At 31.9% G+C, this 18629-nt stretch overlaps 2 protein-coding genes and 1 pseudogene across 2 annotated transcripts; 1 reads left to right on the top strand and 2 right to left on the bottom strand.

Moving 5' to 3' along the window:
* Positions 1-1138: 1138 nt before the first annotated feature.
* On the bottom strand, positions 1139-5788 carry LOC116847616 (cysteine--tRNA ligase, cytoplasmic). Its single transcript, XM_032822771.1, has 10 exons — positions 5537-5788; positions 5089-5276; positions 4321-4663; positions 4026-4166; positions 3738-3948; positions 3175-3650; positions 2937-3081; positions 2342-2550; positions 1891-2265; positions 1139-1810 (listed from the first exon to the last, which is right to left on the bottom strand). The coding sequence occupies exons 2-10, from the start codon at positions 5265-5267 to the stop codon at positions 1682-1684; spliced, it is 2208 nt and encodes a 735-aa protein (XP_032678662.1). The 5' UTR covers positions 5268-5276; positions 5537-5788; the 3' UTR covers positions 1139-1681.
* Positions 5789-7198: 1410 nt separating this feature from the next.
* Positions 7199-17747, bottom strand: LOC116847618 (glycine receptor subunit alphaZ1). Its single transcript, XM_032822772.1, is given in 11 exon segments — positions 7199-7592; positions 11035-11076; positions 11240-11310; positions 11313-11362; positions 11466-11713; positions 12404-12517; positions 12520-12542; positions 13545-13625; positions 14386-14466; positions 14540-14689; positions 17615-17747. Coding segments are annotated over 11 exon segments (1209 nt in total). The 3' UTR covers positions 7199-7376.
* On the top strand, positions 7432-10542 carry LOC116847615 (annotated as a pseudogene).
* Positions 17748-18629: the final 882 nt, after the last annotated feature.

Raw genomic sequence — 18629 nt, 5'->3', positions numbered from 1 at the left:
AGGCAAAGTAAAGGCAGGATCATTTGAATTTGAGTGATTTTTCGATCGTATAAAATGAACTCTCCACCCTGAATCGTCGAGTGAATATTTTCACTCAAAATTGAAGTGCAATTTTGATATACTCTCCACCGTTACAGAAACATGTTCGCTCCGATTGATTGAAACATTCGCTCATATCAAAATCCACTCTAAGCTTGAGTGCAACATCAACTCTTGCGATTTCTAGTGACAGTATTTTCGCTATCGCTTTGAGTGAAAATACCACCACTTCTCACTTGTTTTCAGTGAGATTCCGCCCCAAGAAATTTAAAAAATAACAGGAAAGAATTAACTAAGCAGTAAGGTAAATGTACTAATTTCCAAACACTTAATTCTGGATATTCTTATTATTTTTATTTTTAAATACGAATATATTTAAATTTTCAACACAATGCATGTATATATTTAATGCTTGTATAGTGGCGTAGTCAGAGGAGGCTGAGGGGGCTGCAGCCCCCTGAAATTAATTGTCTGGGTTACGCTAAGTACAAGAAAAATTTTTTTGAATGACCTTTTTTTTATTCGAAAAAAAATAAACAGCCCCCCCGAAACCTTTTTCTGGCTACGCCACTGCTTGTATATATATTTTATGTTTAAAGTTTAAATATTTATATTTTATATAAAAGCAAAACAAAAGAATGTCCAGGATTAAATATATGTCTGGGCACTGATATTTTTACCTCAATATAGGCGAGTTTTTTAATTCATCGATGGCTCTATCGCATGATGCGTAAATACAGCGAAACATTGCATTTGCGTATCACATGCGACGGATCCATCAATGAATTAAAAAACTCGACCTATATAGGAACTGAAATCGCAGATGGCGTGTGCAGAATGTACATATGACGTAATGGATGTCCGAACATTCTCTAGATCAAGAGTTACAGGATTTTTAGTTTTATATGTGTACTAATAAGATTGAAATTGTTATAATTAACGCCATTATTAATCGTTATAATTAACCCTATCATTATAATCAGAGTTACTTATACGATTTTCAACCTCAAATATTATATGTAAAGCTGAAAATCGTATAACCCTCGATCTAGTAAATGTTCGGGCATCTACCGTGTACATTGGAATAATAACTAATATATAATTATTTAATGCGAAAAGTTTTATCCTTGTATTTATTATCAAAGCCACATTAAAAATACACGCTTCAAGCGCTACAAAATAAAGCTCGTTTCAGAAAAAATATAAATTACAATATCTTGTAGTATTGCTATAGTTATCGCGTAAATGGCTTAGTAAATATTAGAAAAATAAAGTATAATGTACGTGGCTAGAATAAATAAATTACACGATAGTAATTATTAGAGATATTTTATATTGGGAATACTCAATTGTGTAAAGATACTGAGATGATGTTGCAGATATTTTTAAATCAATATCATTAGTTAAAGCTTTTAGAACAAAGCTCTGGAAACATAATTTTATATTTAATTGATTCAAGCAATATCAAATATCCAAATAATGATAAATAAAATTACTAGTATTAAAATTTAAATACTACTCAATACAGAATAATAATGATTATTTTCGCGATGAAGAAGTAGCGATATTGTCGAGATAAAACCGTAATTCTCCATATATTATAGGTTTATAAATAAACTAAGATTTTCTTGTATATAAATTATTATAGACCATTTTGTACGGAAGTTAGGTATTCATTGTATTTTTTTTCCTGTGCCTGTTGCAGCTTTTGCAGCTTCTTGAGTAAACCTTTACTTATCTCTTTACCTTCGGCATCGTGCGTTGGCAATCCCTACATAGAAAAAAAATAAAATGAAAGAAGTAATACGTATGTCACAATAATGATATCAATCTATATACTAAGACGCTCACTTTATCATCAAATTGAGAATATTTGTCCTTCTCTAATCTGAACATATCACTCGGTGATATTTTCTTTTGCGCCTCCTTTGTCGCCGCTGCAGCAGCAGCCTCCGCCTTCCTTCTCTCTTTTTCCAAGGCTTTCTCGTGTTCCAAATTCTTCTTCATTTCTTTCTCCCTTAATAACTCCTCCTTATTAACTAATTTCACTTTGCAAGTTTCCTCGTTGCTATCTTCCAATCGCACCCCAACATTCGGTAAAATATCGTCACGCAATGAATCACACTCTTGCAGAATATCATTTGCCTTCAAAGTTTTCGCGCAATTTCGTACTTTCTCCCGGAAATTCGCGAGGATTTCAAGGTACGGCATAACTGTCTCTTCAACCTGAAAGATTTGTACACAGAAATTTCAATAATTAAAAGCTTCTCAATGTGAGTATATGTCAATGCATTTGTCTTACATTTGCACCAACTGTCTCATCATCGATTGGAAATCCGATAGGATCGTATGTTGAAGATATGGCTCCAAATATAGCAAATATTTTTGTAATATACACAGCAATATCCCTGAGAAGAAGCGTATTCGGATTTTTATTTTGACTCATATACACATTGCAATCCGTCACCAATTCTCGTATTACATCAAGGACAGTTCTTGTATCAATATTATCTGTAACAGATTATATTTTGTTACTATATATTTAAGGCTCTTGGCCTCTCGCATTGTCTATCTCTTTTTAATGACGTCAGAAGCGAGAAAATGGAAGCTAAAAATTCTTGCAAAATACATTAAAATAAAAATATATATATCCATAGAGTAACACTTGCAATTAATTAAACAAATTTGTAAGATATTCCGTGCACTCCCCTTTTGCTCTAACAATCAATAATTTATTATAAATTAACCTAAAAAGAAATAGGCGAAGAAATAGGTTAAGAAGATGAATTATATATGTTATTGGAAGCCAAGGAGCTTTAATAATATATTTAATATTTAAATTTATCTAGAACTATTATTAAGGGCACAAAAATTACCGAAATATCTAAAAGACTTACCACACAATGCTTTATGTACGGAATGCTTAGCAATATGAAACTTCTTATTGAGTTCCATTTCAGAATCAGTCCATTTAGCAAAACTATCAATAGAAGTTTTCCTGCCTAAACTCCTAATTCTACATTTGACATTTAAGAAGAATTCCTGGAAAAAGGAGCATTGATATCGTTAGACGTTCACATTTCAAAAATTATAAATATATCAATAATGAGACATTAAATACACATTGTAACTTACGTTAAGGAACTTTTCATATTGTACAGCCATACTCATAGTGTTATCGCTGTAATCTAATGTGTCTTTCCACGAGTGCAGGAGGAACGCAAGTCTCAACTGTCTCGCCGAGTGTTTCTTCAAAACATCTTGTATCGTCACGAAATTCTTCAGCGACTTGGACATCTTACAGCCGGCTATTGTTAAGTGGCCCGAGTGTAAGAAATATCTCACCCAATGTGAATTGTCAAAGTATGCTTCCGCTTGAGCAAGCTCATTATCGTGATGGGGAAATTTGAGATCCACACCACCCGTATGAATGTCCAGACTCTCTCCGCAAATAACAGACGCCATAACTGAGCACTCGATATGCCAACCCGGACGTCCTTTGCCCCAAGGGCTGTCCCACCAGGGCTCACCCGCCTTTGAGCTCTTCCAAAGTGCGAAGTCCGTCACGGATCTTTTCTCGGAGAGTTTATCTTCCGTAACACTCAAGTCGCCTGTCCGAATAAGCGAAAAAATAATATTAGAAAATAACAATGAATTAAAAATACAAAGACTATCTCAACTTAAAAACTCTAACTTACCTTCACCTTCCTGTAAGCTCGACGTATCACCGTATGCTTCAGGTACAAGCTTAGCATAAGAATGCTTCTCCTGTTTGTCGAACTTGCTCACATCAAAGTATACCGATCCGTTACTTTCATAAGCAAGTCTATTATCAATTATTCGCTGTACAAACGCTACTATCTCGGGAATATATTCACTAACTCTTGTCAGGACATTCGGTTTTAATACCTGAATAATTATGGATTAAAGTTAATATTCATAAATTAGCTTCGTCTTAAAAATATCGATATTGTATTTAATCTTACATTTAAAGCATCCATATCTTTATGAAATTCTGACTCCCAATGTTGAGACAACTTATTGAATATCGAATGCTCTGTGATAGTACTGCCTTTCTCTTTATCCAACCAATCAGATAACAGATCTTTAACCTCTTTCAACAATACCTACATACATACAAATAAAAAATGCAAATAAAATTAATATTATAGAATATTATAGAAAAAATAACTTTAGAAAGAATTATATATATATATATATATATATATATATATATATATATATATATAAAATTATGCATTATAAATTAATCATTCTTACTTCCTGAAGCAACACAATTTGACTTTCATCTTTTTCTGTTACAGCTTTCTCTAAATTTTCAATAACTTTTGTTAGTTTGCTGAGCATCTTCTCTAACATGCACTTCTTGTCGGAGTCAGTTATAGTTTCCATAGTATTTTCAAAATTAGACATTACTCGTTTAGCATCGGCTAATATATTATTAAGGTTGTGATTTTCTTTTACATACTTTTCATACAAATAATTCTGCCTTGCTCTTTTGATAATCTTATCATCTATATCAGTAATATTCATTACATACAAAACATCGTATCCAAAATAGTCTGACAGTACACGACGTAGAATATCAAATGATATATACGATCTGAAAAAGAAAAAGTAAATCTGGATATTAAACATTCTTTTTTTTTCTATAAGATTGACATATCAAAGTCTATAGACTATCGGCAAGACTTATTATGACTCCTATGCTTTACGAATGCTGCACTGCCTCAAAGAAGTTAGTAAAATCTTCTTAGTATATTATGAATACTTCCTCAAATGCAATCTTTTTCTTTCTATAGTGCAGAATTTTTGTGAATCATATATGTCTCATAATAATACTCATACATAGTTACATATATTATGTTATCAAACATTTTACTTATATATTGAGAAAAATATACGTATTTAAATTATTACATCTACAATAATATAAAACACAAATAAAAGTCACATAAGAAATACATTGTATTAAATTAAACCATATAAATACTTTTAGGAAAAACAAGCAATATATATTTGTGATACCTTGCATGGCCCATATGTGATGCATCATAAACAGTAGGTCCACAACTGTACCATAGTACACGGTTTCCAAATTGTGGGACAAATATTTCTTTTTTTCTAGTTAAACTGTTGTATAATTGGAGCACTGTGGTATCTTTTCTGTTTGGCAGATGCCAAGCTGGTTGCGTCCGCTTTGCCATCTTAAATTTCTGAAATACAACATATTGTAATTTTAATAAAAATATCATTTATCTTTGTAGTTACTGCATGAACTCCTAATTAAATTAATATGTTTTCTTTGAAAACTATAAAACATATAAGTTGTGCTTTTCCAGATGTTTAGGAAATTATCTTGCAGTTTTCTTTAAAAGAAAACCTTAATTTATTATAAATTAATTTATTTTCAAATATATTTCCGAAAAAAAAATTAAAAAAATATTCTTTTATTCAATATACATATCTAACATACCACAGTTTATTCGATTTCACAAAAATCCACAGTTGACGTATATGATGTTATAAAGTAGGAAGTTGTACATCATACTAAAAAGAAGGAAAGAGACTGAGCTCATAGGCTGGTTTTAAGGCCCTTGCACAATGCCAGGCTACAGGCAATAGAAATAGACATTAGCCAATAGGAACAGGGAATAGAAATAATTGACCAATCCGAATTCCTATCCCTTTTCAATTGCCTGTTTCCTGACATTCTGCAAAAGCCTTTAGCCACTGAAATATTGCTGCGTTCCGAAATTCACTGCCAGTACTGAAATTCTATAATATACGTAACATAAACTATAGATTTTCAGTACTGGCAGTGCATTTCGGAACGCAGCCATATACTACCTGTAGAATCCCTATATAAAAAGGAGTGTGTGGCACACACACTTACATCAAAAAAGCTTCGGCTGACCAGCATGTATTACTACTTATTCAGTATTACTAATCCACAGGAATTTAATTTGAGTTACCTAGGGATTTTCGCTGGTACCAACGCTATTCTCTTCCTTTTTATGGATTTGTCGTGTAACCGTTGGATTGACAGTTTTTCTAACCTTAAAAGTGATCAACTTTATCAATTAATATCTCGCTTCACCGTAAAGAACAACGATTTTGGCTTTTAGATTCGGTTTCTACGTGCAAAAATATATTATCCTATATAATTACCACTTACTTTCCTTCTTAATTACCCAAAAATATTTATTTTTTAAGTAAAAGTATAAATGAATTGTATATTATTAGAAAGTGTGTGAACATATGTCTGAGAAACAAAATAGAGAATTTTTACTATATAGTCTTTATATATAGTAAACGTTAAAGCCAAGTCTAAAGACAAAACTGTATATTTATGGGAGTACAAATAAGTCTTCGCCGTTTGACAAAAGATGGCCCCACCAGTAAGTTATGATTGAAATTGTCAGATGTAAAATCGTAAGGTCTTATCGTAAGGTTGGACATCTGGCAACACCATAACCTTGAAATATTAGCGATTTTGTATCAGCATCACATAATTTTTTTCGTGCGAAAATGTCGAGTTTTGAGCCGAATAAGCGTCATTTGCGGGAACTTTTGATTTACTTCTTTAATTTGAAGAAATCTGCAGCTGAGGCGCATCGATTGCTTGTAGAAGCATATGGTGAGGCTGCTTTAAGTGAGAGAAGTTGTCGTGAGTGGTTTCAAAAGTTTAAGAACGGTGAGTTTGACGTCGAAGACAAAGAACGTAGCGGAAGACCGAAAATGTACAAAGACGCGGAATTGGAAGCATTGTTGGAGGAAGATTCGTGCCAAACGCAAGAAGAACTTGCACTTACACTAGGAGTGACTCAACAAGCAATTTCACATCGTTTAAAATCGTTAGGAATGATTCAAAAACAAGGACATTGAGTTCCATATGAACTGAAGCCGAGAAACGTTAAACGCCGACATTATTCATCATAACACTATTCAGATAATGTGCGATATTACTTCTGAGAGAACAGTGTCCAGAATGTAATGCTATAATATTTAGCATATTTGAAAGATGATGTTGCAAAAATTTTCTGATATTTTTATGCTTAATAATTTTTATTCAATTTTAATTTTAGTTCAATAATTTACTTGACACAGTTTATTGTAAAGGAGGTCTACTGTTTTCTCCAGATAGGTCATCAGTTATTTTTCTACCTATGCAAATTCATGATACATTTAGACTTTTACTTTCAACTAATTACAATAACGACAGTGATTTTAGTAAAATTTGGAAAAAGTGCCGATTACTAGATAATACGTACGAAATGTGTTAGTGACAGGTCCTAAGTACAGGACCTATCTTATTACAGTACTTTCCTTAGTAACACTATCGGCTGATATATAATGACAAAAAATAGGAAAAGTATCGGAAACACAATTCTGCTGTAACAATCGATCTTCTGAGAGTATGTCTTACGCGATTACGTTATTTGGCACTCAACATCCAGCTACACTGTTGGCAGTAGATGCCGATTGCTGGTTTGCTTGTTTTTCGGTTTAGTCGCGTAAACAAATTGGTCCTATGGGTAATAGAATTACAATTTATGACTTAAAGAAGTAAGTACAATGTAACTAGTACAATGTACTAATGTTTATGTAAATTACAACTTTAATTGTATATTATAGGTTATTATACAAAGCAAAGGAAAATTTGTGATACAAGTGATATAAGAGCGTATATTTTACAGAGAGTTTGCTACGAGATAATGATGTAGAAGGGGAAAAGGGTACAGAAGAAGATGCTGCAGAAGAATGTTCTTGATGCGGCTAATGAAATCAAAATGCTAGCTTACAAGAAGTTGGCGCGTCATTACTTAGCAGATGAGCCTCGAAAGTATGACAAGGATGTAAGACTTACTGCAGCTGCCTATCATCGAGATACACATATATTGATTGTTGGATTCAATAATGGTTTCTTTTATTTATACAAAATGCCTCAATGACGTCAATGTGATTCATTCATTGAGATACGAGATAATATCTAATTCTTAAAGGAAAAATATATAATCGATATAATGTTATCTTTATATAGAATTATATTGTGTTATCATATGTACATATATATGTGTATGTATATGTATGTATTCATATATGTATGTGTATGCATATGTACAACTTATACAGGATGAAGCACATACACATTGGAATTACTTTGATAATACTATAAATATTGATTTTAGCGAAAGTTGATTTAAATGAATATTGTTTAATTTAAAGGGGACTATGCAATGTATTATTTTTGCAATGTAAATTTTTTGCTTGTAGTTTTCAAAATTTTAAAATCATCCATTTTTTAAAAGGAAAACAATTTTTATTCTGTAACAAATGATATAGATGATGTTAAAACAAATTCAACCATGTTAAACATTTAAAACGCCCCGATTTATTGTATTTTTAAATATAACAAAATTTTTGAATGTAACCATCGTCACTTCTAAAACAAAGTGATTTCAGTTGTGTGCTTCATCCTAATAGATTTTATTTATATCGTTTACACTCAATTTACACTAATGAGTTACATGTTATTATTGGTTTTGTCTTACAGTATTTCTCGATTTCATCAATTGCTCTAAATTCTACTGGTGATTGGATAGCTATAGGATGCTCTCATGCTGGACAATTATTAGTTTGTGAATGGCAGAGCGAGACATATGCCATGAAACAACAGGGACACCGAACTAATATGAATTGTCTGGCATATAGTCTTGACGGCCAGTACATCGTGACTGGTGGCGATGAAATGAAATTATGAAATACAGTGAAAAAATGAAATTATGGAATTATGGATACAGTGAAAAAATGAAATTATGGAATACCAGTGTCTGGATTTTGTACGCTCACATTCCACGAATATACCTCGGCTATTTCGGATGTGCTACTCAGTCATAATCGTAAATTCATCGCGTCTGCTTCGCTAGACGGAACTATTCGCGCATATGATCTAGTGAGGTACAGAAATATTCGTACTCTCACTCCGTCACGATCAGCGTAATTTACTTTTGTGGCGATCGATGCGAGTGACGAGTTTCTCGCGGCGGGTGACCAAGATTTCTTTGAGGTGTTCTTGTGGAGCATGAAACTTGGAACTCTCTTAGAGGTATGTATAATATTAGTAATCTGGATATATCAAATTATGATAATATTATACTAGACGGTTTTTTCGGTAAAATCTGCTGTAAACTTCAGGTATTAAGTGGTCATACGGGACCCATTGCGAGTTTGGCATTCAACCCCAATATTACTATCACAGAATTAGCATCTGTATCCTGGGATAAAACGTTGAAAATATGGAATGCCATTGAGCATGATTCCGCACATGAAACTATGATGTTAATGACTGACGCGTTATGCGTAACTTATAAACCAAACGGGGAAGAAGTCACGGTCGCCACGTTGGACGTTCAAATTTTATTTTTCGATTTAGATATTGGATTGATGTTCGATTCCTTCGAGTTACATCAGACACGGTAAAGGAAACGCTTGAAAAGCAAGACTATGCCAAAGGTATAATTTTATATTAGATTAGCTTAACATTAATAATAATAATAATAATTATACATGCAATCAGTGACGAGCGTAACCAACGATATTTTTCTTTTAGCATTGATGATGGCGTTGAAGTTAAACGAGCAGTTATTGACGCAACAAGTTTTAGAAACTGTTCCATACAAAAGCAGTAAGTCCATACATGAATATCTTTGAAACGCGCTATTGATTTCATTAATAATTTCATGCACGATAGATATTGGTTTCACCGTTTTACTATTACAGTTGGATTAACGACAGCGAGTATACCAGATGTTTACATAGAGAAGTTATTGAAATTTATAGCATCCGAACTGCAATCAACTAGACATATACACTTTTATCTTCTCTGGGTAGAAGTAATCCTGACAAAATGTGGGTCATAGATTAATACTGCGCTTCAGATGCCAGTGTTGTTAATGTTGCAGAAGAATATGCAGAAGAAATACGACGACTTGAGTAAAATGTCGGTTTTACTGTATATTTGGAATTATCTACTGCACGTTAATATTAAACATTGGATAGATTTGGAATATTATTCTTGCAAGTGCGATTTTAACCAATATACGTTGAATACTGAGTGTAGGAGAACTAAAATCGACGGAAGACGTATCCGAACATACATGGAGTGACAGTGAGTCGGATAATGACGATTCGATTAATATCTTGAAAGATTCTTCCACGGATCTAGTAGATTGGAGCGAAGAAGAAAAAGAATAAATATTTTGGAAACATAAAATAGATTCAGCAACATGAATATTCTTAGCAGAACGAAGTGAGACAGAGGATCACTGATGTTTTGTCTCCTTTTCCGTTCTGCCAAATTCAATTTATTTCCTAAAGAAGTATATATGATATGTTGCATCTATTTATGTCTATGGAAGAGAAGTCACCAATTAGGCTTTTCATTGAAATTTTATAGAAAACGTTCTTTAATACTGTATATATATAATGTACATATAATAACTTTTTTATAAAATATATTTATTTTTTTTAATAAATTTTTATAAAATATAAACAACCCGAAAGAGAGAAAGAGAGAGAGAAAATATATATTTAATTTTTCTACCTATGCAAATTCATGATACATTTAGACTTTTACTTTCAACTAATTACAATAACGACAGTGATTTTAGTAAAATTTGGAAAAAGTGCCGATTACTAGATAATACGTACGAAATGTGTTAGTGACAGGTCCTAGGTACAAGACCTATCTTATTTATTACAGTACTTTCCTTAGTAACACTATCGGCTGATATACTAGTATAATGACAAAAAATAGGAAAAGTACCGGAAACACTACATTCTGCTGTAACAATCGATCTTCTGAGAGTATGTCTTACGCGATTACGTTATTTGGCACTCAACATCCAGCTACATTGTTGGCAATAGATGCCGATTGCTGGTTTGCTTGTTTTTCGGTTTAGTCGCGTAAACAAATTGGTCGTTCCAGACGCTCCTCTCCGTTGACGTCAGTCGCTGAAAATAAAATTAAAAAAATCCGAATGAAATTTACACAACACATTTCTCAAAGGTTTTGCTAGTTAACTCATTTTTGCGTAACATTATTTAGTTGATATCGTACGAGACTTTGAGATCGGTGAATAGACTCTTTTTCTATAATGAAAATTAGACTAAATACCAAGAACGAGCGAAATTTCACGGAGCTCGAATCATTTTTTACGTGTTACAAGTCGAGCACTTTGACTACACGAATTCGTCCAGGGCCGCGAATACAAACATCATACTGCCGGCCATCCAACGCCTACACGAGTAGTGTGTGAAGCTTTGTATCGAAGGAAAAAGTAGGTACTTACATAAAAGTAGAGATATTCAGCGCGTGTAAGGCCATTACAACGCTGGAGTACGTGCGTAAACTTACCTTGATATATGCTACGGGCGGGATATTGCTCTTAAGACCCGTGAACATCGTCACCAGAGTAAGGATGCTCAAGATCAGAAGAGCCACTCGACTAGGGATTGCATCCAGGCCCAGCCAGAAGCTGAACCAAGAGAGCATAACCATCAACGTCGACGGTGCGAACGTTTGTATTAAATGATGACCGATCTGTCTCTCGAAACGAAAGAAGACAACCAATCTCGAAAAATTTTCTGTAAGAATGATCTCTTAGATTTGTTTTTCTTTTATCTTCTCTCTTTCACGATCTTTTTATGATTAAATATTTATTACGATATAAATCATCGTGTTTTCCCACATAGCACAGAAGTTTCAGAAACATTGAACCTTTCTGAAATCTTCTTGAAATCTTTCTGAAAGCTTTTTGAAACTTCTGTGCTGTGTGGGTTCTTAAATTTTTTTAATTATACATGAATATGATAATACGCGTATGTTTATTGTACTAAAAAAAATAGTCTAAAAAAGGTATCTAAAACAAAAAATATTTAGAGTAAGTTACTAATAATATATTTACTTGAATCTTTTATCTAAGGTCCTTTTATCTAAATGGAATAAACATTTGGTTTTATGAAAACTACAGTTTTAAGGAAGTTCTTATTTGAACAAAACTTTTTCTTAAAATGTGTAATTACTGTATAATGTACCGTTTATACATCCGCGGAAAATAATTTTATCTGTTGTCTTTCTATATTTTATTTTTAAGTATCTTAATATATAGTAGTGAAAATACTGAATATTCTTGATTTTTCTTTCTCTTAATGTAAGAGTAATTATTGATAACCGAATTCGCGCAAGAGGGCGAATCCAGTTCTCGATTGAATCTCTTAAATATGAACTAAACAGTACGTGAAAATTAGATCTTAATTGCGCAGATATGTCGTATCGTTTTTTTTCTAGCATGTAATTTATAGTATCTTCGTGTACTGCAGGCTTCACAATGTCGTATTGTAACAACTTTAGCTCGGGATTCACTGTGACACCATCCCATTTTAAACGTCTTCTTTAAGCTTCTTCTTATTGTAGGAAGCTGCAACAGGTAACAACTCGACTTATTGTAACAGACGAGCGATTTATCGAGTTTGAGGATACGTTTTGCCTCATACACTTGTTGCGCAGGAAGAATTTGCACTTTGGAACATTGCCCACTTTTTCCGATTTCTTACAAACGAAACGAGGCATGTAAACTTGTAAGTATATGTAAGCGATAAAATACTTCATTCCAAATAACAATTATCTGCACCAAATTACAGGAAAATGATAAATCGTAAAGCGAGTTTATTGATCATTTCTACAAATGCAATGATAAATTTTGCTGTAAACCCTAATAGCACAGATGTCCAGAGACATCCAGAATATATTCTGAGGAAGTCCTGAAGATATTTCTTCGTCCTCAGGACGTCCTTAGGACGTCCTCAGGAGATTTTATGCTGTCTGGGAAAATACATTCCTTTTAACAAACGAATGATGATTCGTCTAAACATCTATCGATGTTTACATTACACCGTTTAAATTTTGCAAAAATCTTGAAACACATTTTCGTATTACAAAATTTTTTATCCAGTTGGAAAAAAGGAAATATTAAAGTCGAGTATATATCCTGCTTAAAAAATCCGATAAGGAGAGAAACTGATAGAAATATATATAAATTTCATTGAAATACTATGTGACTTTTAATTTGAATTCAAATTATTTTTATTAGAAATTTCAATTTCTCACTTTTCCGTTCATATAAAAAAGTTTCAAAAATTTTTCAATTGAAATGAAAGTCTATGATAAGTTTTAGAAAAATTTTCTAACATATAAGATAACTAATCTGATATTAATGAATAAAAAGCACGATTCGGTTATATTGATTTTTTATATGTAACTATCCGACTATTTTTTAAAACAAGATAGGTTTTTCTTGTGTAATTCTATCAAATCTCTTTTCAGCAGAGTGAAGTAACATTTTATCTAATATACATAGAAAGTTTGTGCATCACTGTTTGATTATTGTATAAATGCATTTTTCACTTTCGCGCTCACTCACAGCTCTCTATGTAAATCGGGCAGATCTGAATGTTCATTGGATACAGGTGAAACTCCATTTGGTAAGCGACAATGGCGTTAAGTTGAGTATAAAATTTTACTCCGAGACCAGAACCATTGGGAGCAATAACATCACCTAAAACAATCAAAATCAAGGTACACCTACCTCAAAATTCGCAAAAAATCATCTTCCACTCACTATATTTCGAGAAAAAAAATATTAAATATTTTTCCAACGCACTTTTAGTCGGTATATTGGATGCATTAGGAAAAATATTAAATATTTTTATCTCGAAATATAGCAATTGGGAGATGGTTTTTTTTCGTTTTATGCGATTTTTGAGATGATTTAACATAATTTTGATGTGTTTTAGGTAATTTTTTTGATTTCCTATAAAAGGACCGGTCAGAAATTCTAGCGTATTTTTGTGATGGAACAAGAGTGTTTTTGAGCGTTTTCACAGTATAAAACATTGCTTTTTTTAATAGTTTTGCTCTATTTTTAAGCTCTAATTCTTACAATAAAATAATTATATTTTTATCTCAATATATATCGATTGGGAAATGGATTTTTCTTAGTTTTTACGATAATTTTGAGGTGATTTGGCATAATTTTTGATGGTTTTTAGTGATTTTTATTTGTCTTACAATATATCGACTAAAAGTGCGTTGGAAAAATATTTAATTTTTTTTTCTCGAAATATAGTAAGTGAGAGATGAGTTTTTCTTAGTTTCTTTGTGAATTTTGAGGTAAGTGTACCTCGATTTTGATTGTTTTAGGTGATTTTATTGTACCCAATAATTCTGATCTCGGAGTAACATTTTATACTCTACTGTGTTAATTCGCGCGGAATACTTCACAGTTTTGTTCTGATATAACGTAACCAAGGAGAATTTATGACTTAAGGTTGCGATCTCTGAAAAAGAAGCAGCTAATTTTGTAGTTTTCGCTGGGACAACTTGTTGCATTATTTGCCATTATATACTTATCAGACACTTTTGAATTCAAGAAGTACGGGTCCGGTTGCCAAAGATTGTCGAAAAATTTTGGCGGCAGTATAATGTAGTCGTTGTCTTCCTCGAATATGTCCCAAGGCGTGTTAAGTCGAGACTCCATCCAACTCTGACTGACGAACATGTCTATACTAATACATGTATATGCACGATAAAAATAATTTTGTCAGCGTAACTGAATTTTGCGTTGCCTGGTAAGAATAGAGACCAGATAAAAGAACTCGATTGTAGGAACAGGAAGATTTCTGTAAGAGGTTTCTATTCAGTCAATCGTTCTCAATTATTGCAACTGAGTTTTAATATAGTTCAAAAAAATATTCAGATAAATTTGATTGTGATGAAAGAGAAATCATTTTACGTTGCTGAATTTCCATCTGGTCTTTATTCAGTTGCGCGAATTGAAATCTTTTTCCGTATGTTTATGAATTCCCAGATAGTACGGAAATATTTTATGAATGTTCTATGAATATTTTTTACGAATATTTGTACTTTCAATACATGGAAAAAACAACTTTATCAGTGTAATTAAACTTTTTGTTATCTGAAAATATGATAAAAAACGTACTTAATAATTCGCTCTTTTTGTTTCGTATGTACTAGTTATGTAATTTAAAAACTGAAATATGCTATTAAAACGCTTGTTATGTTTTTAGTGAGACCTGCAATGTTCCTAGAAAAAGGAAGAGGATCCCTAAGGCCGATTCATTTTATTATGTTCCGTAGCAAGATAGATTTTACTGTCTATTTCTAGACTACTAGAAACTAAAATTGAAAAGAACTCATATGAAAAAAAGAAAATATAATATGCCGTACACTCAGTCAATTGCTTTAAGTACCGACAGAAAAGTACCGACTTTTAATGAGTCTGAATATTCAGACGAATGTTTTATGTGTCATAGTAACAGAGATGTTTTTTCCTGGTCAACGAGTTTTTTTCGTCTGACTGTCATACAATTACACGAGCTGAATTTTTTTCTGTGTGAATATACTAAAAACACTGTTATACGTTTATAGTACATTCATAATATGTTCGAATGACAAACTATAAATATTCTATGAATGTGCATAGAATATTTACAAAATGTATTAGATGTACAAATGAATAATCCACATTTTTCGGAAAGTTTACTTAAAAAAAAAAGTAAAACAAGTTTTTCAATCGAAGTATTCGCCGTTGCTTTTTCTAATTTTAAGCCATCTTTCGGGCAGCTTATGAATTCGGAAATATGCTATGTCTTTAGACACAATGAAGTCGTCAATCCATTCTCGGATTTTATCCATTGATTGAAAGTGTATATTAGACAAGGCGTGTCGCATTGACTGGAACAAGTGGTAATTGAAAGGAGATATGTCTGGTCAATGCAATGCTGCAAAATGTCCTAGCCAAAATTTATTATATACAATAAAATAAGGAAAAAAAAGAGCATTTAAGAGCCAGGCACAATTGTAAGAGTGTAATCTATATGTTACAATAACGGCGGCAAAAAATTACAAATATATATTTTACGTTTCGACCCGATTTGGGTCCTCTTCAAAAGTCACAAAAAGAAAGATAAAGGTACAAGCGCAAGAGTCAATCTTTGCGGAAGATCAAATCTTAAAGTTAAGCAACGCAAATAAAGTTAAACGCTAATTAAAATATAAATCAAACTCAAAATTTATTATAGAGTCTTTTGTGTTAGAAGTAATGTAAGTAGCCTGACATTGTCATGCAGTAATTTCACAGAACATTTTCCTTTGCTAGTATACAAACGTTTTCATTCAAATTCCTGTTTCAAGTGGATTAATTGGCGTTGATAGCAGTCCGCAGTAATTGTTTTATTCGTTTTTAAATCACGCTCTTGATATTCTACCGAATGCAGAGCAAAATTTTCTTTCCAAAGCGTTCGGGGTTTGCGACCGATGTTGATGATTCACCGGGATTTAATTATAACTTTTAACATTTTAGATTGTTATAGAGTATCTTTTTATCACCTTTAACAATTTTCCACAAGAAAACTTTCTACGCTGCTTATTAAAAAGAGAAAAACATTTTGCCATTCGTTGATTTTTGTTGACTTCAGTGAGTTCATGCGGAACATGCATTTTCCTTATTTTTAGGTTTTTTCCATCTTGTGTAGATGTTTGGTAATGGTTTTCTTCGTTCCCAATTGTTCTGCTCTTCTTATGTTTGTGCCAAATTCTCAGCGAGCAATTACTTTAAATCATGATTATCGCATTATTTTGAAGGGTGTTGTTTGTCGATCAGACTGAAATTACCGCTTTTAAATCTCTTAAATAAAAATGTGCATAAATCATACGATATAACACATTCGTCAAAAAATGAACAAATCGAATCGTATACTTTTGCAGCATTTTTCCTTGTTGGAATTCGTAAAGAATGTATTGTTGCATAGTGACATTTTATCTTATTTGTTGCCACTTTTTACGTTTTTTACTAAATACTTTTTAAGATTTTGTTGGATCTTCCAATAAACTAAATATAATTTTGAATAACTATATCACACTACATAACCGCAAATAACGGGAAAATTAATTGATTTTAAAATTATCTTCTTTAACTATTTTTAAAAATTTTGATTATTTATACACCTATTAGATTAATATAAATATCATAGATTTTGCTTTCACAATTATAAATTAATAATTTAAGATTTCTATTTTGTGAATATATTTTGATATTAAATTGTAATAAATATATATTACTATTTGGAACATTTAAAAAACTTTTCAGTTATATGAATGCATTAAGTATATGCACATGCGTAATAAGTAGATTTTATAAACGTTCTAATAAACATTTTTTTCTATTATAAATATATGAGTATCTCTGTCAGAGAATATTATATGTATATTCATAAAATATTTGATTGAAATATTCTGGAATTGAAAATATTCGTATTTTATAAGAATATTTTATCTGTGTTTTTATGCTATTTGTGCTATCTGTGTATTTTGAGCAATTGAACTTCACATCCCGAGTAAACAGTTGCACATGTAGATATTTTAATTAAATTTTACATTTCTAGATACTTTTTGGAAATACTTCGGCTTATCGGAAATCCATGTCTTCAACATTGATTGAATTAATGTCAACCACTAAAATGTTAAAGTTCACAACTACAGGTGCGCCTTTTGTTGACGGTGATTTAACCTCTGTGTATTGTTTTATTTTCTTATTATTTATCATTATTGTGGTTAAATTCCCAGTAAACATAAAATAACAGTAACATAACATCAATGTTACATTTTCCTATTCAACAATGTAACTGTTATATAACGCACGTGTTGTATAACAGTTACATTATTGAGTAGGAAATTATAACATTGATGTTATGTTACTATTACTGTGTGTTTATTGGGTTCTTAAAAAGTGTTTACTGCGTTCTTAAAGAGAGATAAGTTTCCTCCTATATGTTGCGTATTACCTTCGACATAATGTTCAGGTAGAATTAGTCTCGACGTCACAGTGCAATTGTTGACATCCTCGTTGAACAAACTACGAGAGAGATCCTACGTCTCATTATTGTTTAAATTGCCTTATTTGTCAGCGTCGAATAAATATGCCCATTTATTACGCACTCGTTTTTCTTTGAATTTCCATAGTGCTTGTTTACTCGAACCATATAAAAGATTCTTTTCCAATAACTCTACGCAATTCATGTTTCGTTATTCATGTTTCGTATTGACTCATTGCAAATTCTGCAAATTATATTAAACACAGGAAAAGAAATAGTTCCATCCGAAGAAAAATGCAAATTATTCAAACAAAATTAATAGCGATTCTTTTTATCGCGACATGGAAATTGACAGCCGTTATCGTATAATTTTCCAGTAATCGCACATGAGAAACTTGCTAATTTTTTTATTTGGTTATATGTACAGCTCATTTGTGACAGTGAAGTCGGGAATATGTCGAAATCATCAGTTATTTCGAACTTATCCTAACTTACTTAAAATATTTGAAAGAATTACATAAAAAAATCTGTAATATCTGTAATATTGATAAATCTGTAATATTGAATTGTGTTTCCGGCAGAAAATGATAAAATCTATTTAAATCTTTCATTTG

This window comes from Odontomachus brunneus, unplaced genomic scaffold, assembly GCF_010583005.1.
Source record: "Odontomachus brunneus isolate Ranch 3 - 2012 unplaced genomic scaffold, Obru_v1 Obru_scaffold_081, whole genome shotgun sequence".
Lineage (NCBI taxonomy): Eukaryota > Metazoa > Arthropoda > Insecta > Hymenoptera > Formicidae > Odontomachus > Odontomachus brunneus.
This window is presented reverse-complemented; position numbering and strand designations above follow the sequence as displayed.

Coding starts and splice junctions, on each gene's coding strand:
- LOC116847616 (XM_032822771.1), bottom strand. CDS start 5,267: ATGGCAAAGCGGACGCAACCAGCTTGGCATCTGCCAAACAGAAAAGAT. Junction 3,949..4,025: donor AAGATATGGATGCTTTAAAT/GTAAGATTAAAT, acceptor ATAATTATTCAG/GTATTAAAACCGAATGTCCT. Junction 2,266..2,341: donor ATGAGACAGTTGGTGCAAAT/GTAAGACAAATG, acceptor CAAATCTTTCAG/GTTGAAGAGACAGTTATGCC.